This window comes from Schistosoma haematobium, chromosome ZW (genome assembly GCF_000699445.3).
Source record: "Schistosoma haematobium chromosome ZW, whole genome shotgun sequence".
Classification (NCBI taxonomy): Eukaryota; Metazoa; Platyhelminthes; class Trematoda; order Strigeidida; family Schistosomatidae; genus Schistosoma; species Schistosoma haematobium.
In genome coordinates, this window is record NC_067195.1 from 88,451,645 (window position 1) to 88,479,054 (window position 27,410).

The window sequence follows — 27,410 nt, forward strand, 5'->3', positions numbered from 1 at the left end:
ACATATTAGAAGTAGTTTTTTGAATTCTGGGGCTGGTAAAGGTAGGAGATCATCATTCTGACAAATTATATCAATAGTTTCAAAAAGTGGTATATTGGTGAACAAGGATGTTACATCAAAAAAGACCATGAACTTGTCGTTAACATTCGTATGATTTAGTCTTTCAGCAAATTGGAATGAATCTCTTAACGTATATGTTGCTAATCTATGACGAACCGGTTCTAGTTTTTCTGCTAACCAACGAATTGTTTTTCTGGCTGGCAGAAGTGTCGTAAGTCTCATGACTTCTGAAGAATCTCGGGTTTCCTCATAAGGCGCCCAATTCTTCTGAGTGAAGATCCTTTGACTTCCATAGATGAGGATGTGTGTTTTTATCAAGGTTGTTTTCCACGGGATGGGGTCGCTGACACTATGCTTAACCCTTCTTCTTTACTCGTGCTGGGAACCAGCTGTAACACGAGATGGGTTGTAATCGAATTTAGCGTGAATCTTTACTAACTAGAAATGATTCCGTAAATATCATAAAGAAGAAGGGCAATCATGAGTCTGCTACTTTTCATAGTCATCTTTTGTTAAATAGACATCTGTACTAAAATTGCTCTAGGATCTCATATAAGACAACCCTATTTTCGACCATGTCAATCATAGGTTTATTAGTGTCGCCCAAACAAGTTGCTGAAACCTGGTATCTTTATTCAAATTTTTGATAGAGATATCGGAAATTTTGGGTGGTTGAATCGAATCTATCATTGTTCTTATTCATAAAGCCAGTTATAAACATTTAACAGACAATTACCGTCAGCTAGTATTAGTAACTGAATAAGTGGAAAATATAGTCTGTACTCCTACTCTACATTACGTAGAAAGGAGTGATCATTTCTGCACAACAGAACGTAAATCAGGGAAGATATTTTTGCCAATAATCATATTCTTAGAGTTTCGAAACCGCGTATATCCCTATGGTTTAATTACTCAATGGGTGTTCATCGTCCATCCAGACAAACTTTTAGTTAAGGAATAAAACAGTTATCGGGGGGATTAACCACATAAAATCTTCAAGAAGGTCCAACTCGTGTCCTTGAGGGAGGCTGCTAAATTTAGTCATCATTAAGGTGGCTAACTAGGGACTTTATCACAGATAAGAAGCAACATATGACAGTGAAAGGTATTCAATAACCTTAGAATTCTTTGAAGACTGGAGTCCCACAGAAGAAAACAGTACAGTCTTCCTCCTTGACTTAATGCGAATGATCTACACATAATGACAAAAGCATCAGTAATTTATTAAGTGCTGACACTGCACACTTAACATTTATCAGAAGTGTGGCTGATCTGATTGCTTTAGTTGAACAGATAAGTCACTGGTAAACAGAAGTAAATTCTGGTAGAAGCCTAGTAGTCTGCAAATGTTCTGGCGCGGCCGAAGGTGAACGGAGTCCACTCATTCTATCTTGAAACGCTATCACATGGCCATGCGTATACAGCCACTACCAGGGAAGTCCTACTCATTGCCTCCTCGTAGCTCTACTGTTGTTTACCAAATTGAGAGGATGAAAAGCGAATGTCCAACGCTTTATGGATATGAAGGATCCACTTATGGGGGTCGGAAAACTTCGATTCCACACCGATAGTGCAAATGCGCTCCAAGATACTAAGGAAACAAATGGCGTATAGTCATGTGACTCCATCTGCTAACGTTGCTCCACTGCCTTGAGGATCAGACTTCTAGATTGAATATTCGGAGTGTGGTTCCCTAAGAAAATCACCTGCCTTGATTTGAGCGACCGAGTAGTATCCTAGCCCTCAAATAAATCGAAATATGGACCGTATATATTTGGTTCCTTCTCGTACAAATGCTTGTGTTTTCAAATAAAAAATGCAGAACCCAGCTGTGTAAATTATTCATTAAGATGATTTAAATAACTGTATAATAAATAGAGCCACTTCCCTTAGAGTTACTGGTTTCAAAGATTTGAAGGTCATAAGAAGTGGAAAAATAAAGATGACTGTAAGAAGGTTACTGACATGGGCTAACTGTGGGTCAGTTCGAAATTAAAATAAAGAAATATCTAAACCAAACGCACATCAGAAAACACATAATATACAACTCGTAAAGAGAATCCTAGGTTAAAATGATGCAGTACAAAAGACTGAAAGAGTTCAATGGGAGACATTAAAGTGTTGTAAATTCATTCTGGGACAATTTGACGAATTTTTACTACATTGGTATAAGTTACATGATATGCTATTACCCTTCTATATACTGAATGATGCCTTCGGAATTAATTTAACCTAGTTTTTATCTTCTTTTTCGTGGAACATTCGAAGAAATTAAGAACACGGATGGGATTGGCTTCGCTCAGAGTACCATTTCTTACGCCTAGTCGAATCTGCGAATAAACATGTAGTAATGGCGCCTTCTGTTAGTACAATTGAAGAAATACGAAATTTCAACATCAATATAAGTTGCATAAAGTTGCGCACCTTACTTTTCCTTCTTTATATGTGCAGGCTGAAATTGGACATTGTATTTGTTATTGTCTATATTCTCGAACTAATACGCTACGGTGGTAATTCCATTCCTATTACTAAATGTTAGGAATTGTAGGTGGTGATCGAAGTATGGTAAGTATACTCTTCAGTGTATTTCGATATCATGTATGGACCAAGTTGTGCATATGCTACTACTAGGCAGCGACACCAAAAAAAAACCCACTGCATATAGAAGGTGTTCAAAGCCCAACTCTCATTGGCTTTGTAGTTTTTGTTGCTCGAGCAAAACATTAATCATCCAGGAAGCATTTAGTCTCCTCTTGTTGGCTAATAAGAAGGTTGATGAGGGCTGTACTGGTAATATTGGTACTGATACCGAAGATTGCAGTCTTCCATAATAAGGATAGTAGGTTGGTAAGCCTGTGTTAATCCTGACAGATTGCCTTTCAATGAAGGTCCAGTTTCTCCTTGAAAATATTCACTGATATGGCTGATACCACTTGTTCGGGTAAGGCGTTCCAACCATTGACTACTCGAGAAAAATGAGACCCCACAGCGAGACTAAAATTTATGGACAAGCCAATCAGAGGCGTTTTAGGGATTTCAAGGTTACGGCGCCAACTTCAGTGCTTAATGCCATCGGTTCACATGGAATTTTGTACAAAACGTGATAATTGAGCGGCTATAACAAATAAGTCCTGGTGTAATAACGGTAAAAGCCTTGTAGTAGGCGACTTTAGTGCACCATATATAAACTGGGTTAACTTTCGAAGTAGGGTCATCCATATCGTCGTTCGACTCCAAACTGTTAGAAACCTCGATTTGACTAGCATTATTCCAACACATTAGAGATCCCACAAGATACGACTTAAGAAACTCTTCTCTTTTAGATTTAGTCTTCACACACGGTGATGACGTTGGTCAAATGAATTTTCTCCCACCACTTGGGAGAAATGACCATGCAGTCATCTTATTCAAATTCATGGCTGACATTGCTTGTCAAACAATTGCGCCGGCCCGTCCTAACATATGGAAGGCAGATATGCAGGCAATTAACTCCGCAGCATCGGCTGAGAACTGGGAAATTGACTCAAAGGCATCAGTACAAGAGGCATGGACTCTATTCAGGCAGTTATACAATCGGGTAACTCAACCATACATACCCTGGACTGTCCCAAAGAAAAAGAAGCACGGACATCCCTGGATAGGGCGGGATATTCGACGCTTACTAAGACAAAAGAAGAAATGCTGGGATGTTGCCATCCGCCTTGGCACAGCAGGTACGATGGAACGCTACAGATCGATAAGAAACGAGTGTATAACGAAAATTCGGGAAGCTCAAAGAAAATATGAAATGCAGCTGGCACAATCTGCACTCAAGCAGCCCAAGAGAATATTCTCGTACATAAACTACAGAACAAGGATGCATCATTGGATTCCCAACCTAATTAAAGTAGGAAGTGAATCTGAAATGATAGAGGAAGATCAGGAGAAAGCAGAGGCTTTGGCTGACTATTTTGGGGCAAAGAACCAGACCTAATTACAGAGTCAACAAACCAGCTGCTCACCGTGGACTTCGACCATAACCATGCGCTTAAGGCTCTTAGCACCTTAAACATGGAAAAGTCAACAGGACCAGATGAACTACACCCCAAAATCTTGAGACATATTGCCCAATATATCGCAGCCCCACTGACTGTGATATTCAAAATGTCACTTGACCAAGGTGTGTTACCTATGGACTGGAAGGACGCAATCGTCACTCCCATACATAAAACAGGTCTACGACAAGTTCCATCGAATTACAGACCCGTAAGCCTCACCAGTGTTGTAATTAAAATACTGGAAAGAATAATCAAACGGACCATAACAGCATTTATGGAAATCAATAACTTATTGAACATGGCACAACATGGTTTTAGAAAGGGTCTATCCTGTACAACGAACCTCCTTATAGCTAGGGAGCTCTGGATTAATGCGCTAGACAACGGAAACTCAGTGGATGTTGTCTACATAGATTTCAGTAAGGCTTTTGACAAGGTGCCAACTAATAGACTGCTATTGAGGTTGGAAAACCTTGGTATTTCCGGACCTCTTTTAAAATGGATTAAAGATTTCCTAGTAGGTCGTAGACAAAAAGTAAGAATAAATTCCAAATGCTCCATCTGGAGACCAGTACTTAGTGGAGTACCCCAAGGTTCCGTCCTAGGTCCTTTACTTTTTATAATGTACGTTAATGATCTTACAAGTATAGTACAGTCTCCAATGTTAATATACGCTGACGATGTAAAAATCTGGCGTGTAATAACTGGAGCCACAGACGCATGTGCTCTTCAGGTAGGCTTAAATAATATGATAAACTGGTCTAAAGAGTGGCTGATGCCTGTCAACGCGGAAAAGTGTGTCTATATGCACTCTGGGGATTCAAAGATTAATAAGTACAACACAGGGGAAGTGCCATTACCCGTAGTCCGGTCTCATAAGGATCTAGGGGTGACAGTGAGTCATGACCTATTGCCGAGAGGTCGCAGCTAAAGGGTTTCGAACCCACTGGGCTTAAAAACGGACATTCACCAAGTTAGATACTACCATATTCACCACAGTATACACATCCTTGGTGAGAAATAAGCTTGAGAACTGCGTTCAGGCTGCAAGCTCCTGGTTAAAAGGTGACTCGGATATCCTAGAGGGAAGCTACCTGTGCAATCCCAGGACTCCGGGGTTTACCATACAAAGAGCGGTTTGAAAAGCTGGACCTCTTTACTCTGTCTTAGCGCAGATTAAGGGGGATCTAATCTTGATGTACAGAATACTGAGAAATGATTTCCGACCTGGCTTACTCTCTCTTTTTCTTCCCGCTAGATCGGGACATCTCAGAGGACATAGCAGGCGAGTAGAAAAGCCAAGAACGAACAAAATACCCGTGGCATACAGGTTTTCACACCGAGTCATCAATACTTGGAACCTGCTGCCTGAAGCAGTGGTGTTCGCACCTTCAATTGACTCTTTCAAGATAAGACTGGACACTCACAGAAGCATATTAGAAAATGAATAACATAGGCCGTAGGCCTTCTGTCCTTACTACACAAATCTGAATCTAATATAATTTGTGGACGAATCAATCAGGTATAAGATAATTTCCTGGCATTATAGCTGATGTCAGTTCGTGATGAAAACCCCATATATCATTCATAACTAAGACAGTTTACGACAATTATTGCGAGCTGGATAATAAAAGCAACAGTAACACTGGCTGCAGCCAGATACTACAATATATACGTATGTTTGGAGAGCGTATAGGATACTACATAGGCTTGGTTATGTGCATCGTATCGTTATCCACAAGTACAATTTTGTTCACTCAACAACCGGAATGCACATAAACAATATTGAAGCTATGTGGTCGAGGCTGGAAGAGTTTTTGAGACTTTATCATGGCTCCATGGAGCCTCTGCAGGGTCCAACTATTCTGTAACCGTATGGATGATTTCCTCTACTGTATGCGTTACGATTTTAGGACCTCTGAACCTCTTTCTAACATTGCCAAGTTTTTGAGCCACGTCTAAGAAATGTATCCACTTTATTTCCTTCGTTTTGTATAACATATTTTTACTCTATACTGACTGTTTGCTGATTGGCTAATATTTCACAACGTAACTTAGGATTCGTTCACAGGTCGTCCATAAACTAGAATCTCGCCGTCCCCACTTTAAGTTTATTAGATCGTGGTTTATGAACCTTCTTGCTATGACCTCGGAGATTATTAGTGCTGGAAGAAGCAAGAGGATAAGACATATTAACACCCAAATCATAATTAAAGATGCGAAATCCAGTATAAGGTCACCTTGCGTCCTACGATACGACAAGGGGAAAAGCTTTAGGATAAGCCTTCAGTCTTCAGTAATAAGGATAGTAGGTTGATGAAACCGTGTTAATCCTGACACATTGCTTTCCAGTGAAGGTCCAGCTTTTCCTTGAAAGTATTCACTGATGGGGCTGATACCACTTGTTCGGGTAAGGCGTTCCAATGATTGACTACTCGATGAGAAAAACGGGACCCCACTTTAAGTTTATTAGATCGTGGTTTATGAACCTTCTTGCTATGACCGCGGAGATTATTAGTGCTGGAGGGAGCAAAAAGATAAGACATATTAACACCCAAATCATAATTAAAGATGCGAAATGCCAGTATAAGGTCACCTTGCGTCTTACGACACGACAAGGGGAAAAGATTTAGGCGTTTTAAACGCTCATCGTAAGGGAGTTTAGAAAGACCCTTCACTAATTTCGTTCCCACACGCTGGACACGCTCAAGTGAGTTAGTATCCTTTACCTGACATGGGCTAGCTGCTTGAATACAGTACTCTAAATGTGGTCTTACATAGGTGAGATATAAAATTCGAAATATTTCCTCGTCAAAAGATTTGAACGCTCGGCGAAGTGACCATAACTCACGAAAACCTTTGACAGCGGCTGTGTTGCAATGCGTAGTTGTTTTTAAGTCATGACTTATTATTACTCCTAAGTCTTTATGTTCTTGAACGCATGGAAGAGGTTTACCATCATTAATATAATGGTAACTAGTACCGTGACCGATGTGCATTAGCACACCTTTCCTAGAATTGATTTATAAGCCCTAACCTCGAGCCCATCTAACTAAATCGTCTAAGTCAGCTTGAACATCCAGATGATCGGCCTCACTTTTTATTGTTCTCCAGATTTTTACGTCATCCGCAAACAATAATGTCGACGACCTAAGCAATAGCGGTAACTCACTGACGTAGAGAAGGAAAAGCAGAGGACCGCAGATGGTGCCTTGGGGTATACCACTTTTGACCGGCTTCCAACCGGATAGCGTTCCGTTGACCCTCACTCTCTGTCTGCGGTCACATAAGAAGTTTCCTATCCACTCCTGTACAGTACCTATTATTCCGAAGCTCGTGAGCTTCTGCATAAGACCTACGTGTGAAACCTTGTTAAATGCTTTGCTAAAATCTATGAATATCACATCGACAGACAGACCGTTATCTAGGGCTGCTGTCCAATCCTCCCTCCTCGCAATAAGCAAGTTAGTCAAGCATGAACGCTTGTTACGAAATCCGTGTTGCTCAGGAGCTAACAGATTGTGTGAATCTATGTGACTTAGCAACCTAACCCGAATTATCTTTTCAAGTAACTTAACGACTATGCTAGTTAGACTGACAGTCCGGTAGTTAGATACGATCTGTCGCTGACCGTCCTTAAATATAGGACTAACTATAGCGTCCTTCCAATCTCTAGGGAGTTGAGCGAGTGAGAGGGACATGTTGAAGAGTGTCGCGAGCGGTTTTGAAATAATGTTCGCATGAGATGACAGCAGCCGTGGATGTAACCCGTCAGAGCTCCGTATCTTACAAGGTTAGAGGTTAGTTATCAACGGAAGGACAGTTTCCTCAGTCACCTGTACAGATTCAATGGTTGGTATCTCGGTGTGAGTGGGACAAGTATTTGTTACAATAAACGTAGAGTAGACTTCGCTAAAATAGTTTGAAAAAGTCTCAGCTTTTGTTCGATTTGATTCAGCTAGTAATTCTGAATTTTCGTGTAACAGTAACGGGGAATACCATCACTACGTTTCATTTGCCGTTTAACATACGAAAACAATCGTTCCGGACAAGTACGGCTATTATATACTAACTGTCGTTCGTAAGTGGTACGGGATTTCGCTATGGTTTTCTTACAGATATTACGGTATTTTTGGTACTCACGCTTAAATGGTGCATGACCTGTCAACAAGAATAAGTCCCAGAAATGTTTCCTACGCTTTAACAGCTTCCGGGTTTCCTTATTAATCCATGGAGAGCAATGTGATAGCTTACGTGCTGACCATGGGATAAACGGCGACGTTACGGACTCGAATGTAGCCTTAAACTTATTCCATTCATCTTCGATCAATCCATCCGCGTCGACCGACCAATCAGTCGAGATAGCACAGTTTCTGATTTCCGGAATATTAGCTCGCCAGATATTGGGACGGGGTGGAGCAGATACGAATTGTATACCATGTGTCCTAAACTTAAAGTGAATTACAACGTGATCACTGTTCACTAGTGGGGAAGGTGCTGAATATCAAAGACATCCTCACAGTGGTGGGTGAGGACGAGGTCCAGCAGTGACGGATCATGTTGCAAATCAATATGTGTCGGTTTTGTGATACATTGTGCAAGTGCACACTGAACAACGGTTGATAAAAGGTCGCTATCGAAACCACTACCTGGAGCTGTAGGCTCTATCCAGTTGATATGGGGTGCGTTGAAGTCCCCAATGATGAGACAACATTCTGCCATACTCCAGTAACAGATGTGTCTTAGAATAAAGTCGTCAGCAAGACAAGACGGACTACGGTATATTCCCTCTATAGTCACTAATCCATTTCTAGATTTAATCTTACAACATGCAACCTCACATGTATCACTAACATGAGCCTCCGATATGATTGATTGTATACGAAAGTGATCCCTAACGTATAACATTATGCCTCCCCTTGCGACTTGAAACTCTATCACTTCTAATGAAGATATAGCCTGCAATGAAAGGAGAACAGTCTATATCTACGGTGAACCAAGTTTCTGTAACAACGATTATATCGGGACATAATTCATCCACCATCAGACTTAGCTCGGACGTTTTATTTCTAAGATTACGGGCGTTCGTGTAGCATACACTTAAGGTGTTTTGGAAATCAATCGTTCTACCCATACAGGCCTCGGAAGCATTGGCTTCCAAGACCTGACTACCCGAAAACCCTTAATGGTAAGGTTATTTTCGCCATTTAATTTGCGAGTCCTCAACTCCGTAAGAGCATTCTTCCACTTGATTCGATCCTCAAGCGGCCAATCTGGTCGAATACGGATATTTGAGGCACGAGTTTTTAGTGCGCTTTTCAATAATATGTCTCTTTCTTCAAAACTCCCGAGAACCAGCTTCAGGATTCTTCTTGGTTGGGTCTCGCCTCCAACCCACTTACTAAGTCGTATTACTTTTGTAATATGTACCCCTGAAACCTCTTCAGGTAGTACATCCCTTACCACAGACTCCACTAACTGCAGGTCATGTGCATGTCTCTTAGCAGGGTCATTGTCTTTCGACTCCTCTAGATTCCAAATAATTAAACTAGGAAAGGGTTTAGCTTCTTTTGAAACTGTGTTCACAGCTTTCGACCGTGACGTTAGATCCTGTATTTTAACTACTGGTATCTTACGATTAGTTTTTATTTTAACAGAGTCCTGGGAGCCAAGCGAATGACTCGCAACAATGTCAGACGAAGCTCTACTATGGGACTTTGGCGGATTGGTCTGAGAGTCCACCAAGGACTTATCAAGTAAACAGTCATTAGTTTTAGCTGTCTTTCCTACTCTTCTGCGTTTTCGCGTCATCCATTTTCCACCAGTCGAAACGTCTACATTAGAACAACTCGGGACAGTAATTGTTTTATCTGGGTCACCGGTTGCTGCTATAGCAATATGGCCACCAACGTCTAATGAGGTGTCACTCACTGATCGTTTCGGGGGAGAACGTTTAACTGCGGGTTGCACAGGTAGATGTCTGGCTTGCGCCGTGATAGCACTTACGACACTAACGCAATCTTTGCAATCAGTACCAATGTTATCAGAACAGCCCTCATCAACCTTCTTATTAGCCGACACCAGAAGACTAATTGCTTCCTGGATAAGCAATGTTTTGCTCGAGCAACAAAAACTACAAAGCCAATGAGAGTTGGGCTTTGAACACCTTTTATATGCAGTGGGGCTTAATCGGGTGCACATCTTATGGAACCACTTATTACACTCATCACATTGCATCCCTTCATCCACGGGAAATAAGCAGTATGGTTGTCTACATTTATGAGTAGACCTAGCCATCTTGAAAATCAACTACAACGGTGACAAAATCAGGATATGTAAAAGGATTTTCAAACCTAAACTAAATAAATCAAGTATACCCCAAGGCACCATCTGCGGCCCTCTGCTTTTCCTTCTCTACGTCAGTGAGTTACCGCTATTGCTTAGGTCGTCGACATTATTGTTTGCGGATGACGTAAAAATCTGGAGAACAATAAAAAGTGAGGCCGATCATCTGGATGTTCAAGCTGACTTAGACGATTTAGCAAAACATTGCTTATCCAGGAAGCAATTAGTCTTCTGGTGTCGGCTAATAAGAAGGTTGATGAGGGCTGTTCTGATAACATTGGTACTGATTGCAAAGATTGCGTTAGTGTCGTAAGTGCTATCACGGCGCAAGCCAGACATCTACCTGTGCAACCCGCAGTTAAACGTTCTCCCCGAAACGATCAGTGAGTGACACCTCATTAGACGTTGGTGGCCATATTGCTATAGCAGCAACCGGTGACCCAGATAAAACAATTACTGTCCCGAGTTGTTCTAATGTAGACGTTTCGACTGGTGGAAAATGGATGACGCGAAAACGCAGAAGAGTAGGAAAGACAGCTAAAACTAATGACTGTTTACTTGATAAGTCCTTGGTGGACTCTCAGACCAATCCGCCAAAGTCCCATAGTAGAGCTTCGTCTGACATTGTTGCGAGTCATTCGCTTGGCTCCCAGGACTCTGTTAAAATAAAAACTAATCGTAAGATACCAGTAGTTAAAATACAGGATCTAACGTCACGGTCGAAAGCTGTGAACACAGTTTCAAAAGAAGCTAAACCCTTTCCTAGTTTAATTATTTGGAATCTAGAGGAGTCGAAAGACAATGACCCTGCTAAGAGACATGCACATGACCTGCAGTTAGTGGAGTCTGTGGTAAGGGATGTACTACCTGAAGAGGTTTCAGGGGTACATATTACAAAAGTAATACGACTTAGTAAGTGGGTTGGAGGCGAGACCCAACCAAGAAGAATCCTGAAGCTGGTTCTCGGGAGTTTTGAAGAAAGAGACATATTATTGAAAAGCGCACTAAAAACTCGTGCCTCAAATATCCGTATTCGACCAGATTGGCCGCTTGAGGATCGAATCAAGTGGAAGAATGCTCTTACGGAGTTGAGGACTCGCAAATTAAATGGCGAAAATAACCTTACCATTAAGGGTTTTCGGGTAGTCAGGTCTTGGAAGCCAATGCTTCCGAGGCCTGTATGGGTAGAACGATTGATTTCCAAAACACCTTAAGTGTATGCTACACGAACGCCCGTAATCTTAGAAATAAAACGTCCGAGCTAAGTCTGATGGTGGATGAATTATGTCCCGATATAATCGTTGTTACAGAAACTTGGTTCACCGTAGATATAGACTGTTCTCCTTTCATTGCAGGCTATATCTTCATTAGAAGTGATAGAGTTTCAAGTCGCAAGGGGAGAGGCATAATGTTATACGTTAGGGATCACTTTCGTATACAATCAATCATATCGGAGGCTCATGTTAGTGATACATGTGAGGTTGCATGTTGTAAGATTAAATCTAGAAATGGATTAGTGACTATAGAGGGAATATACCGTAGTCCGTCTTGTCTTGCTGACGACTTTATTCTAAGACACATCTGTTACTGGAGTATGGCAGAATGTTGTCTCATCATTGGGGACTTCAACGCACCCCATATCAACTGGATAGAGCCTACAGCTCCAGGTAGTGGTTTCGATAGCGACCTTTATCAACCGTTGTTCAGTGTGCACTTGCACAATGTATCACAAAACCGACACATATTGATTTGCAACATGATCCGTCACTGCTGGACCTCGTCCTCACCCACCACTGTGAGGATGTCTTTGATATTCAGCACCTTCCCCACTAGTGAACAGTGATCACGTTGTAATTCACTTTAAGTTTAGGACACATGGTATACAATTCGTATCTGCTCCACCCCGTCCCAATATCTGGCGAGCTAATATTCCGGAAATCAGAAACTGTGCTATCTCGACTGATTGGTCGGTCGACGCGGATGGATTGATCGAAGATGAATGGAATAAGTTTAAGGCTACATTCGAGTCCGTAACGTCGCCGTTTATCCCATGGTCAGCACGTAAGCTATCACATTGCTCTCCATGGATTAATAAGGAAACCCGGAAGCTGTTAAAGCGTAGGAAACATTTCTGGGACTTATTCTTGTTGACAGGTCATGCACCATTTAAGCGTGAGTACCAAAAATACCGTAATATCTGTAAGAAAACCATAGCGAAATCCCGTACCACTTACGAACGACAGTTAGTATATAATAGCCGTACTTGTCCGGAACGATTGTTTTCGTATGTTAAACGGCAAATGAAACGTAGTGATGGTATTCCCCGTTACTGTTACACGAAAATTCAGAATTACTAGCTGAATCAAATCGAACAAAAGCTGAGACTTTTTCAAACTATTTTAGCGAAGTCTACTCTACGTTTATTGTAACAAATACTTGTCCCACTCACACCGAGATACCAACCATTGAATCTGTACAGGTGACTGAGGAAACTGTCCTTCCGTTGATAACTAACCTCTAACCTTGTAAGATACGGAGCTCTGACGGGTTACATCCACGGCTGCTGTCATCTCATGCGAACATTATTTCAAAACCGCTCGCGACACTCTTCAACATGTCCCTCTCACTCGCTCAACTCCCTAGAGATTGGAAGGACGCTATAGTTAGTCCTATATTTAAGGACGGTCAGCGACAGATCGTATCTAACTACCGGACTGTCAGTCTAACTAGCATAGTCGTTAAGTTACTTGAAAAGATAATTCGGGTTAGGTTGCTAAGTCACATAGATTCACACAATCTGTTAGCTCCTGAGCAACACGGATTTCGTAACAAGCGTTCATGCTTGACTAACTTGCTTATTGCGAGGAGGGAGGATTGGACAGCAGCCCTAGATAACGGTCTGTCTGTCGATGTGATATTCATAGATTTTAGCAAAGCATTTAACAAGGTTTCACACGTAGGTCTTATGCAGAAGCTCACGAGCTTCGGAATAATAGGTACTGTACAGGAGTGGATAGGAAACTTCTTATGTGACCGCAGACAGAGAGTGAGGGTCAACGGAACGCTATCCGGTTGGAAGCCGGTCAAAAGTGGTATACCCCAAGGCACCATCTGCGGTCCTCTGCTTTTCCTTCTCTACGTCAGTGAGTTACCGCTATTGCTTAGGTCGTCGACATTATTGTTTGCGGATGACGTAAAAATCTGGAGAACAATAAAAAGTGAGGCCGATCATCTGGATGTTCAAGCTGACTTAGACGATTTAGTTAGATGGGCTCGAGGTTAGGGCTTATAAATCAATTCTAGGAAAGGTGTGCTAATGCACATCGGTCACGGTACTAGTTACCATTATATTAATGATGGTAAACCTCTTCCATGCGTTCAAGAACATAAAGACTTAGGAGTAATAATAAGTCATGACTTAAAAACAACTACGCATTGCAACACAGCCGCTGTCAAAGGTTTTCGTGAGTTATGGTCACTTCGCCGAGCGTTCAAATCTTTTGACGAGGAAATATTTCGAATTTTATATCTCACCTATGTAAGACCACATTTAGAGTACTGTATTCAAGCAGCTAGCCCATGTCAGGTAAAGGATACTAACTCACTTGAGCGTGTCCAGCGTGTGGGAACGAAATTAGTGAAGGGTCTTTCTAAACTCCCTTACGATGAGCGTTTAAAACGCCTAAATCTTTTCCCCTTGTCGTGTCGTAAGACGCAAGGTGACCTTATACTGGCATTTCGCATCTTTAATTATGATTTGGGTGTTAATATGTCTTATCTTTTTGCTCCCTCCAGCACTAATAATCTCCGCGGTCATAGCAAGAAGGTTCATAAACCACGATCTAATAAACTTAAAGTGGGGTCCCGTTTTTCTCATCGAGTAGTCAATCATTGGAACGCCTTACCCGAACAAGTGGTATCAGCCCCATCAGTGAATACTTTCAAGGAAAAGCTGGACCTTCACTGGAAAGCAATGTGTCAGGATTAATACAGGTTTACTAACCTACCCTCCCTAATACTGAACATTGAAGGGTGCGGAAACATAGTGTTTCCTTCCTCACTCTACGAGGATAAGGACAGTCTGGGGGGTATTGAACGGCGAGCCACGAAATCATTTCGGGGACTCAAATTTAAGCCTTTTATATAACTCCTTCAATCATTTAACCTTTACCCATCAGGGTATGGGCGTCTGAAGGTGACGTACTAATGGATTACAGTATCAGTTTCAGTTTGGAAGGGACAGGTGGCTTTACGATCTGTGTTAGTCCTGGCAATGGTGATCTCTCAGTCGATCCAACTTTCTTTTGAAATAGTCGACGGATGGAGCCTCAACCACGTGCTGAGGTAATGAGTTCCACTCGTTGATGATTCGATGGGAAAGTCGATAGTCAGCTGACAAGTAATTTGTTCTCGGCTTATGAACTTTTTTGGAGTGTCCTCGTAAATTCTCTGTTTTGGAAGACAAGAAAAATGATGGCATATTAGGTGCAAATTTATCCTTAAGCAATTTGTAGACTGTAATCAAGTCGCCTCTAGTTCTGCGATATGACAGACAACAGGAAAAGTTTCAGCTTGGCCAGTCGGACTTCATACGTAAGCTTCGCTATCCCAGGAATCAGCTTAGTCGCCGTTCTCTGAACCTTTTCCAGAAGTTCACTGTCTTTTTTTAAGCAGGGGCTAGCCGCTTGTATGCAGTACTCAAGTTTAGGACGAACGAACACTGTATACAAAGTCAAAAACGTTTCAGCGTCGACATGACTAAAAGCTCTACGTATTGACCATAAGGTTCTAAAACCCTTGGCGGCTATTGCACGGCAGTGTGCAGTAGTCTTTAAGTCTTGACTAACGATAACTCCTAAGTCATTATATGTCTGGACGACAGGTAGCTCAGTGTTATTCATCGTGTATGTATCTGTGCCTTGATGACCGATATGCATCACAACACACTTGGAAGTATTTATCGGCAACTGCCATGTTTGAGACCATTCAGATAACTTCTTCAGGTCATTTTGAAGTTCTAAGCTATCACCCTTACATCGTATCGTTCTCCATATCTTGACATCGTCAGCATATAGCAAGACCGATGATGATAGGAGACGAGGAAGGTCATTTACATACAAGAGGGATAGCACTGGCCCCAAAACTGTACCCTGGGGCACTCCACTAAGCACAGTTTCCCAGCTAGATACCTTTGAGTTCACCCATACTCTTTGTTGGCGCCCAACTAGGAAGTCTTATCCACACCAATAGATTGCCTTTGATTCCGACATTTCTTAGCTTATATAACAGCCGGTTGTGCGTAACTTTATCAAAAGCTTTGCTGAAATAAATGTAGGTTACGTCTACAGGCAACTTTTGGTCCTTAATAGCGACTAATAAGTTAGTTAATAAAGCACACGAGGACATAGAGTTTACTATGGAACAAGAAGCTGAAGACAAATTCCATTTCCTCGATGTTGGGATCCGACGAACATCTGATGGTAAATTACATAGACATATTCACCATAAAATTACCTGGAGTGGTCTTTATCTCAATTACCACAGTTTCTGCCCAATGAGTTACAAAAAGGGTATTGTACGAACCCTTTTTGACCGCGCTCAAAAAATCTGTTCAAAAGAATACCTTAATGATGAAATTAATCTGATTACTAATGTTCTACGCGATAATGAATACCCATTGAAATTTATCCAGAAATATGCCAAAAGCAATCCTCATACAAAATACGATGGAGTAGAAAGAAAAACCTGTTTTTTACACTTACGTTTCATAGGTGATGAAATCGCTGGAATAATCAATCAAAGAATAAACTCTGCGTTGAAAGTCACCTACCCAGCAGCAAAACTTATGACAGTATGGCAAACGAACTGCTCACTTCAACAAACCAAAATCGACAAGCCCTCTTTTCTTAGTAGCTCCAACTGCATCTACCAATTTACATGTACGTGCCAAAGCACATACATTGGAAGAACTGAGAGAAGAGTGCATGTCCGCATTTCTGAGCACGTTCCAAAAACTTGAGGCTGCGTGGGACCAGGGCTTTCAACAGTGCAATAGCTCGACATCTACTTGACACCGGGCACACCATCGACATTCCTCATGCTTTCAAAGTTATCAATAGACAAAGAAGTACGACCACCCTCCGTTTTGCTGAAGCTATTATGATCAAAAAACTTAAACCTGACTTATGCATTCAAAAAGAGACGTTAATTAGCTTATCACTACCCTGGTAACCCTTTATTATTATTATTATTATTTTATTTTTATTTACTTAAAAATATTTATATTCCTCCCCTATTACATAATTCTTAAACCACATTATTATTTACGCATTTCCACCACCTGATCCTCCTAAATTATCTTAACTTTTCATATTCTATTTAATTATTATTACGTAACCTATCTTATGATTATTCAATTCTATTATTACACCACCCAACCCGAATTAATTCCTTTTGACCTCTGACCTGTTCTAGCATATATATATATATATATATATATATATATATATATATATATAGTTATTATTGTAACCCAGTTATTTACACTCATCTATGTCATTTGTTTTCACTCTATCTCAATGTAAAATTCTATCACATTTTTTGGTTTGTAAGCAGCTGACGAGAAACCTCGAAATAATATGAATTCATACTATTCTGCACCAATATTTGTTCTTGCTTTATTTAAATTCATAAAGGGAACCAATTGCATGAAATTCTTACCAAAGTCGTCGTCCTGTAATGATGCGGCAGTACTGTCTACCCATAGTACAGGAATATTTCCTCTTCATTTTGTCCTTTGGTTTATATAGGAATACAAGCGTTGAGAACATTCTATGGATTCCTTAACAATTTTTTCTTCGCGCGACTTTCTAGAATTACGGAGGGTCGATGCACAGGTATTCCGAGCTTTTCGATACTGAGATTTTGTCTCATCAGTCCGCAATAACCCAAATATATCCCACATTTTTCTTCTCTTATGGAGAAGGATGCGGACCTCCTTACTGAACCATGGTGGAGAGTTTCTCGGCCTCCTTGGTATAGTCCAAGGAATGAGGGGTGCGGTAAATTTCAAGTATAAATTTCGAAATGCGTCCCAAGCCGTTTAAATTGAGGACTCTGAGTCTATAGTCCAATCTACTAACGATGCTGAGTGTATGATATCTAGTATGTTTGCTTTCCAGACGTTAGATCTGGATTGAGCTAACGCGTGCTCGTGATTGACAGTTATATGGAAGTCGAAATTTAAAACTGCGTGATCACTTACCTAGGAGTAGCATGTAATAGAGGTTCGCAACGTCATCCTCATAGTGAGTCAATGTAAGATCTAGTAAGGATGATTCAGTGTTCGGGTCGTACCTAGTGGCTTCTTTCATATGTTGCACTAGGGCACATGTGATAACCGCATCAACTAGTTCCTGCTCGAAGGAATTTTCTGACGGTTCAGTTCGCAGATTATCCCAGTCTACCATAGGTGCATTAAAGTCCCTAGACATCTACCACTTTGTGACCAAGTATTGAGACTGCTTAGCAGGACCTCATTTACCTCACAGCTTGGACTACGATAGACCAAACCAATCAGCAGTTCTCGTCCCTTGGTTTTCAAGCGGCAACTAACTAATTCACACGTCCCATTCTTATGGGATACGTTGTCGATAATGGCATTCCTAATGAATAGAGCTATTCCCCCTCCTTTACGCTATTGTATTTTGTCGGCCCTTGCTAACGTACAGCCCTCGAAATCAAGCTCCATACTATCTATAGACTGTGTCAGCCAGGTTTCTGTGACTGCGATTATGTCTGGCTTTGTAGAGTCAATTTGTACACCTAGTTCCGATCGCTTATTTGAGTAAGCTTCGGGCATTAGTGTAACAGATCCGAAGCCTATTTAATTGGCTTCGGCATCATTCTCTGTCGAATCCTTACAACCCGAAAATTTACAGTTTTTATGTCCTTTTCGCCAGCGTCCTTAACACTTCAGGACATTCCCTTAAACACTTCGACATTACTCCAGAATCATCCGGATACCACTACATAAGAAGTGATAGAGATAGATGTAGAAAAGTAGGTGGCGTCGTTTTATACATAGCCAATAATATAAATATCCGCTCCTTTGCTTGCGAATCCTATAATAGTGGAACTTGTGAAGTCATTATCTGTGATCCCACTACTGGATGTTATACGTTTATACTCGGTGTCATCTATCACAACCCAATCTCCTTAACTGATGACTTCATTTTAGAGCACATTCAGCTATGAATTGCAAGTAACAGGTGCTTGTGACTTAAGACAGTATCGAGGCAATACGCTCAGTATGCACATGTGCCAATAAGCGACAGATCAATTATAGTCCTAAACATTTAGTGAATTTAAACTCCACCTCATTACACAATGAAGTGGCTATCAGGATTCAGTAACCAAGTAGATAACACAATGGTATTTGAAGCGAACGGTACTGGCTTCTAGTCCCAGAATGAACATGGACTCTGGAATGCAAGTGCATGCAACTGACGAGTCCCATATTGAACGAAACGCACGTTCTGGATTCCTCTGTTAGCCACCATCCATCTTTGCTTCGTAAGAATGCTTTAAATCACTAAATTTATATCCGCTAGAGCATAGGCAACTCATAGATGTTCTTTTAACTAACTATATTATGGAAAACGTTCCAGAGGATCCTTTAAAACTCATGTGTAAGCACGTTCGAGCTAAAACCCGGAAATTCGAGGTACAACACGGAAAACTGAGTTATGGGCATGGATTCCATTGTTTACGAGCAGTCAGTTCCTGGCTGACGTGGTTTAAGCAATTCCTCAGGAGTTTTTCAAGAGGAAACTTGATATATTCCTATGGACTCAGGAGAATATTGCATTGTAATTTTATAGTATTTTCCTTTTGCCCGTTCAATATACATAGGTTTCTACCTGGAGGCAACTATAATCCACTGCTATTCTATACAGAGGTCCATTAAGCAAAAACTTCTATTCTGCCTAAAACTATTTGACTAATACCAAGTAGCTATCCAGATCATCTAGGTCCAACCCACATATTTAGCTACTAGAATCCCCAGGGAACCCCAACTGTGCTCACGTTTATCTAGTTTTGATCTATTTATTGTTATATTTACGTCATATTTTCGCATCACGAGCTTAAGCGTGTATCCGTCTAAGTAGGAAAAGACAGGGTTTCAACAATGATATCAGATGCTACTTATATCTCTCATCAAGTAGTCAATCACTGGAAAGTCCTAACAGAACGTGTGGTATCAGACCCATTAGTGAATATTTCTGAAGAGAAGCTGGGTTTCCACTGGAAAACAAGGTCAAGCGATTGATTCAACTCAACCGTCCTTCTATCCTTATTATCAAAGAATGACATATTAAAAAATATCTAGTTCGATTAAATTCTCTTTTTTGTCCCAATGTATTATTTACTCAAGCTAATTTTGTAGCCCGTCCTCTTTTTGTGATAAAATACTGTTCATATTAACAGTAAGGAAAGTTCGATTAGACTTCTATCTGCTTATAAAACTTCATGCTTCATAACACTTTCAAGAACGTTTTCTTTTTCCATTCACCTCAGACAGCACACTTCTTATCCATTGTGTGGTAATTCTTCAATATATTTCAGTGATATTCTACCTGGGTGAGATGGAAAAAGCAGTTGCACTATTCACGGTAAGTACTATTATCATTAGATACATTTTATCTATCATTCACATACTTCTATCAATATGGTGATTGTTTATGACAGTTTGTTTGTTCTGTAGTTATCTCCAGCACTTAATAACTATGTAGTCGTAATTTGTGTTTCCTCAATGAGTAATAACTGTTTTAATCTTTGTTCTCTGAGAACTTCATTAACTACATTCATCATTATCTACTATGAATATACCGTGCAGAATATTTTCGGAAACCCCAAACGAACTGACCGTAATCATGTAGAATATTCATGAAATATACTTGGAGACTTTATTTTTATCACATCCAATCTTAAAATGTCATTTGGTATATAGTAGATAAATTCTAAATGCTTATGCTTTATGGTACTATCAATGTCGGTCAGTAGTTGATATGAGTTAATAATTATCAACTATTGCAATGGTCCACCTGTAATTAACTGTACAATTGATTGATCACTGAGTAGTGATCAATCTCATATTTGTTTAATCCTTTAGTGTCGACTATACTCTACTGATCAGGTTGTAATATTGACACTAGTCTAAATGACTCGACTTCTTCGACATTATGAGATGTTAAGCAATTGTAGGTAGTCACTTACTCTGATGATGACCACATCACAAATCTTATCGATAGGACTCGATCAACATTTAGAAATTAATGACGAATGCATACTTACTTACTTACGTCTGTTACTCCTCGCGGAGGACTAGAAGCCGCTCAACAGCATTCTCCATCCAACCCTGTCCTGGGCAATCTTTCCCAGCTCTTTCCAGTTGTTATTCATCGTTTTCATATCTGCTTCTATTTCCCGACGTAATGTGTTTTTTTGGCTTTCGTCTTTTCTGCTTCCCTTCACGATTCCAAGTTAGGGCTTGCCTCGTGATTCAGTTTGGTGATTTCTGTAATGTATGTCCTGTCCACCAACTCCATCGTCTTTTCCTAATTTCTTCTTCAGCTGGTAGCTGGTTTGTTCTCCCCCACAGTAGGCTGTAATGAATGCATAGTGTACATTTATTCATATATATCCATCAACCGTCTAATCATATTGTCTGTTTCTTAATACTTTTGTTTAATTTAGAATCCTGAATTCAGTATTAAAGAATTGACCAATTCTCTATATTTGGATACATTGATGATAAAACAATGTTTTCAAGCATCATTTATTCTATTAAATAATAAATATAACAATGAATCAGATCATACTTCAAGAATTTGTCCTACAAACTTATTTACTCTTAGAGATAATCAACGTATAAATATTTCATCTCTACTTACAAGTAACTCTACTGGTAGTATAACTTCTTGGACATATTCACCATTTAATATTGATAATAATAATGATATTGATTGGTTACCAAATTTTTTTATTCATCAACCTCCTTTATTAATTAATATACCAATGTATTCAATGAATTCAATAAATAGAACTATTCGTTGGTTAATCTATCTTAAATTATCTATTGAAATTGATGAGAAAAATAGTAGTAAACATTTAGAAGATCCATTAATTGTATCACTTTATCCAAATATTATAATGAATTCATTGAATAATATATCTAGTTGTTGGTTATCACCTAAAATAATAATCAATTTACAAAATATTGTTGATCAACGAATAGATTTGAATTTATTTACTTATACATCAGATGATCTATTATTCAATTATTATGATCCAAATCATGATGATGACGATGTTATTATTCATTTAAATGTACATGTAATGAATAGTTCAAATTCATGTTTATTACATTTATATAATCCATTAATTTTCTCATTTCATAATTTTATTCATAATTATTATAATCTAGAAAATTATTTCTCATTAATGTTATTAAAATCGATTCATTATTTCCCCTTATGTTGTATCTATCCATTTTATAAACAATACACGATTCAAAATAATAATAATAGGGATAATAAATTTGATCCTCATTTAATAGTTGCTAAGCAACAATTAATGATCAATAATTTAGAAGTTAAACTTAATAAATTTTGTACATGGAATGTATATAAATTCAATAAACATTTATTATATTTAATTACTAATGGTATTTTTAATGGTATATGTTTATATGTTAATATGAATTGGTGTATATCTAATCCAATAATTATTGAAATTCGTTCGAGGCAAGTGTAAAACATTTTGTTGTTTAGATCTTCCATTATATATATATACCTAATTCATAAATGGACACATTCACTATGTATGTATTTGAGCCTTTATATATATATATATATATATATATATATATATATATATATATATATATATATATATATATATATATATATATATATATATATATATATATGCCCCCAAATACCCTGGTATGGCCGAGAGTGGGGTGGGCCCACCCTCCCTCTCGAAATACTCTCACACGGCCACGCGTATACAGCCTCTGCCAGGGTAGTCCTACTCAATGCCTTCTCGTGGCGGGGGTGTTGTTTACGAAAATGAGAGGACGAAAAGCGAATGTCCGGTGCTTTAAACGGATCCCAAACCAACGGTGCACATGGCCTCCAGTATCCTGCGCGAACAAATGGCGTATGAACCAATGGTTGGTCACCGGCTACCATGGGACTGCATCTCCTTACGATGCTCCACTGCCTTGTGGGTTAGACCTTTAGGTCAAATGCTCGAGGTGTGGCCCCCTAAGATAACCACCTGCTTCGGTCTGGGCATCCGGGCAGTATCCCAGCCCTCACACAAATCGAATGATTTATGTGGCGCATATGTATTTGGTGCCCTCTTGTACCAATGTTTATGTGTTTAAATATATATATATATATATATATATATATATATATATATATATATATATGCTCCACATAAATCATTCGATTTGTGTAAGAGCTGGGATACTGCACGGGTGCCCATATTGAAACAGGTGGTTTCATTAAGGGGACACATCCAAATCCTTCGACCTAGTGGTCTGGTCCACAACGCAGTGGAGCAGTCAGTCAGTAACAACGTAGAACTTCGTACGTATGTACATCAGTTCGAGTTGCCACACCACCTTGGCACAGAGATGCAGTTGTCGATTCAAATCCCGTAGTGGTAGAGGTAGCAAGAGTATAAGCAGTAATCGGGAAGATTAGGGTTTGGAGATGTTATTTAAAGAGTATAATCCAGTGAAGTAAATTTGGAAAGAGAAAAAGGAATTGACATGAAGAGTTCAGAAAATCAGAATTTGGGAGAACACAAAGAGTGGATGCACCTGCGCCATTGCAAACGATTTTGAGCCATGTCATTCAGGGTCTCTAACCATCGGTTGCTATCATCTCGCGGTCCCCAACCAGGTAGTCTACACCTACCAACATGACTCACTCTGTGCACTTGTCAGTGACTTCATGGACTTGTGCCATGTTTTGGTTTGGCCGCCTCTAGCTTTCTTCCAACCTACTCCTATACCACTGAACATAGCACGTCGAGGTAGTCGGTCGTTGGGCATACGTAACACGTGTCCCAGCCATCTCAACTGATGAAGTTTCACTACTTCATCAATTGATTTGCCATCCTTACCTAGTACCCATTTCCTAACAACTGTGTTACTTACTCGATGGTCCCATGATATACGAGCAATGTTTCGAAGACACCTATGATCAAATACTAGTAACCTACGGATATCCTCTACTCTTACCGGCCATGTTTCACTGCCATAAAGTAGGACGGAACGAACTGCTGCGCAGTAAACACGTCCTTTGGTTGATAGACGGATATCTCGCCTACGCCATAAATGACGCAAGTTGGCGAAAGCTAGTCGAGCCTTCTGTATCCGTGCTGAGATTTCGTCACACACCAGACCACAAGGGCTGATGAGACTCCCAAGATAAGTGAAGCGGTCAACACACTCAACTACTTCACTCCCTATCACTAGTTCGGGTGTCGATGTAACCCAATCCTGAAGCAACATTTTGCATTTCGAGGGGGAGAATCGCATCCCGAACATGCTTGCATTGTTGCTTAGAGTGGTCAGAAGACTCTGCATTTTGTCAGCATCTTCACCAAATAAAACGATGTCATCAGCATATTCTAAGTCAACAAGTGAATCTCCCGGTAGAAGTTCAACCCCTGTAAATTTAGATGAGGAAAGTGTTATCTCTAAAAGTACGTCGACCACAAAGTTGAACAAGAATGGGGAGAGTGGGCAGCCCTGACGAACACCACTTGAGGTAATCAATTCTGATGACAGTTCGCCATAAGCTCTCACTCGACCAGTTCAGTTGTGTTCGAGTAGAGAGCCTCTACAAGCTTAATGTACTTCTTTGGTACTCCTTTCAGTGACAAACACTGCCATAAAACCTCACGATCTACAGAGTCAAATGCCGTCTTAAGGTCGAGAAATACTACCACTGTGGGGCGTCTGAACGAGTGTCTGTGTTCTAGAACCTGACGTAGTGTGAATATCTGATCTATACAACCACGTCCAGGTCGAAAACCAGCCTGGTTTTCTCTAGTCTGCTCTTCACGAGCTTTGATTAGGCGTCGAAGTATTATTGAGGCTAATATTTTAGATACTATATTAGTCAAACTGATTCCTCTGTGATTGTCACAAGAGGACTTTTGTCCTTTCTTATAGACTGGCGCAATCAGTGATTGAGACCAGTCAGATGGGATTACGTCCAGTTCCCAAATTCTACCTAAGACCTCGGTTAGTCTCATTGCTAATACTGGACCACCATCCTTAAAAATCTCAGGAGTAAACCTGTCAGGGCCTGCTGCTCTCCCTCGTTTCAGATTTCCTATGGCTTTTTCAACTTCGTAAAGGGACGGAGGACCTACATTAACTTTCCATTCAGGTTGACTAGAGATCGTGGGAAACCGAAGTGTGGCTGAAGGCCAGTTGAACTGATCCCTAAAGTGTTCTGCCCATCGATCCAATCTCCTGGATTGAGAATGAATAATATGTCCATCTTTCTCTGAGATTGTTTCGCTAACGGTCGGGTTCCTAATTCCGGTTTCCTTAACGAGTCTGGACAATTGTCTGCTATTACCTATTGCCGCTGCCTTTTCCATCTCTCTTGCTTTCGCTACCCACCACTGTTCGCGATCATTGCGTAGACTTCTTGTCAGCTTGTGCTTAAGCTGACTCCGCTCTTTATTATGTTCAGAGCCAGGTGGAATGAGTTTCCGAGCATCTATTAGTGCGATAGATGCTGCTGAGATCCAGTGTTGCTCCCTAACCTTCTGGTTTACCTTACTAGTAGATATCACTGCTGCTTTTCGGATATCATTCCATGCTGCCTCGGGGTGGGCATCACATACATGGCTGCCTAACTGTTTTCCTAGTTGTTCCTGAAATATACTCTTAGCTACGCAGTGGAGCAACGTTAGATGTAGTCCCATGGTAGCAGGTGATGATGAACTATAGGTTCATTCACCATTTGTTCCTTTAGGATCCTGGAGCATCATTAGTTTGGAATCATGGTTTTCCAACTTCCGTAAATGGATCATCCATATCCACCAACCCGGTTAAAGCGCCTGACATTCGCTTTTCGTCTTGTCAATTTCTGGACAATAGTAATGCCACGAAAAGGTAGTGAGTAGGACTTCCCTGTTAGTGCTTGTATGCACGTGCCCATGTGAGAGCATTTCGAGAGGGGGAGCTGACTCTTCCCATTAAAACAACAATAAAAAGGGGTTAGACCGTCAATATTTCAAGCGTTTACTAGCATTCCAATTGGTTAGTAGTGATGTGGTAAAATTCAAACCCATGTAGACGTTATGCGCTAGACCCATATAGAAAATAAACTTATCTACCAACTGAATGGTTAGTTTTTGAGATGATACTGCAGTTAACCATTATTGTTTGTCGTTAATATGTGATTCATTTCAAAAAGGAAACATTTACATTTACACTACCCATATTCAGTAATGGGAAGTGAGAAATAAAATCAAAAAAAAAAATCAAATGACGGAACTCATCTATAATTCATGCAATAAAGCTGTGTTATATATCCAAACCACCTTTCCACTCCTTTCCATCTAACCCTAGCATCAACAAAGTGTTTTTATCATAAAGTTTGCTTGAACCTTGAGCTATGAAAAAACGGGGTTATGACGTAATGTCAGTGGTACTATACTCAAATACAAGTTCTGTTATAATTTTGTGATTCTCAATGATGATAAAACTTTACCAGACAATGTTTGTTAAACTGAATAACATCATATCTCAATAAGCAGGAATTATTGAAGCATAGATTTTTTTTCTACCTCCTAATCGCTGTGTACCGGTTACTACTTTATACTAGCATACAGTTCACCATCCAGCCAATTAGCTGAATGGTAGTTGGGTTTGTTTGTTTGTTTTTTACCTCGGGGACATAAGCTTTAATCTCGAAGTAGCCGGTCAAATTATTCATGGAGCTTAAATAAATCTATTTCTTGGCATATGAAAGAGATTACTTGAAGGCAGCATCAAAGACATTCATTACAATCATGTAATATTTATTTATCTACCTATTGCTTGAATGATTCACTTTCATAGTGGAGTTTCTATTCACTTTTTTGTGTTTGTTTTAGTTCACGTAAATTATTGAATCTATTAGATCAAGTATTGTTTACTCGAAATAATGTCGATGAATTTCATTTTGTTCCTTATACTCAATCATTATTAGATAGTGATATATCAAATAAAACAATTAATGTACAAAAATCAATAATTGATTTATTCAATTATTTAATTGATGAAACAGAATATCTTATCAATCAAATAACTCAACTTATTGAATGTACAATGTATAAACGAATTCCTGAATTATCTGTATTTTTAAAAGATTTAACAAATAATCTTGATATTGCACATCGTACTGCTGAATGGAGATCAATAGTGAATAAAGCAAGTACCATGCCAATTGATAATATACCATTAAGTTTGGAATATTGTCAATTACGTTTACAAACAGATATTCACTTGAAAAATCTTTGTTTTATAAACAATTTTTGAGGAATATTTATGAATTAAATATGTATGTTTACCCTTTTCTGTGCTGATTCCATGAAGATGTTTCATTTTGTAAATACTGTTTTGTAGAAATTCTGTAAAAATTATGAAATTTACAGTGAAAACTTCTTTTGTATAAATGTATGAAATCATTCATTTTTGTTAGAAATATAAACAGATTATTTTCTATAGAGTTCAATATGGATCGTTGTTGCTACCTCAACAAATACGGAGTTAACACGAAAATTACTCACAAAAAGGTCGTGTGTGACTGACCTCAAGCAGTTGTCCCGATGCACATATGTGCCTGGTCCTACGTTGTAGCTGACTGAACATGGAAATGT

The 27,410-nt window shown here is 39.7% G+C and overlaps 1 protein-coding gene across 2 annotated transcripts; it reads left to right on the forward strand.

Moving 5' to 3' along the window:
• Window positions 1-2,539: 2,539 nt before the first annotated feature.
• MS3_00010525 (uncharacterized protein) lies at window positions 2,540-27,265 on the forward strand. 2 transcript variants are annotated; one of them, XM_051218899.1, is made up of 4 exons: window positions 2,540-2,625; window positions 20,022-20,116; window positions 21,201-22,249; window positions 26,646-27,265. In XM_051218899.1, the coding sequence occupies exons 2-4, from the start codon at window positions 20,090-20,092 to the stop codon at window positions 27,067-27,069; spliced, it is 1,500 nt and encodes a 499-aa protein (XP_051072843.1). In that variant the 5' UTR covers window positions 2,540-2,625; window positions 20,022-20,089; the 3' UTR covers window positions 27,070-27,265. The 2 variants fall into 2 exon arrangements, with proteins under 2 accessions (XP_051072843.1, XP_051072842.1); XM_051218900.1 differs by having other exon boundaries at window positions 20,026-20,116.
• The last annotated feature ends 145 nt before the right edge of the window (window positions 27,266-27,410 follow it).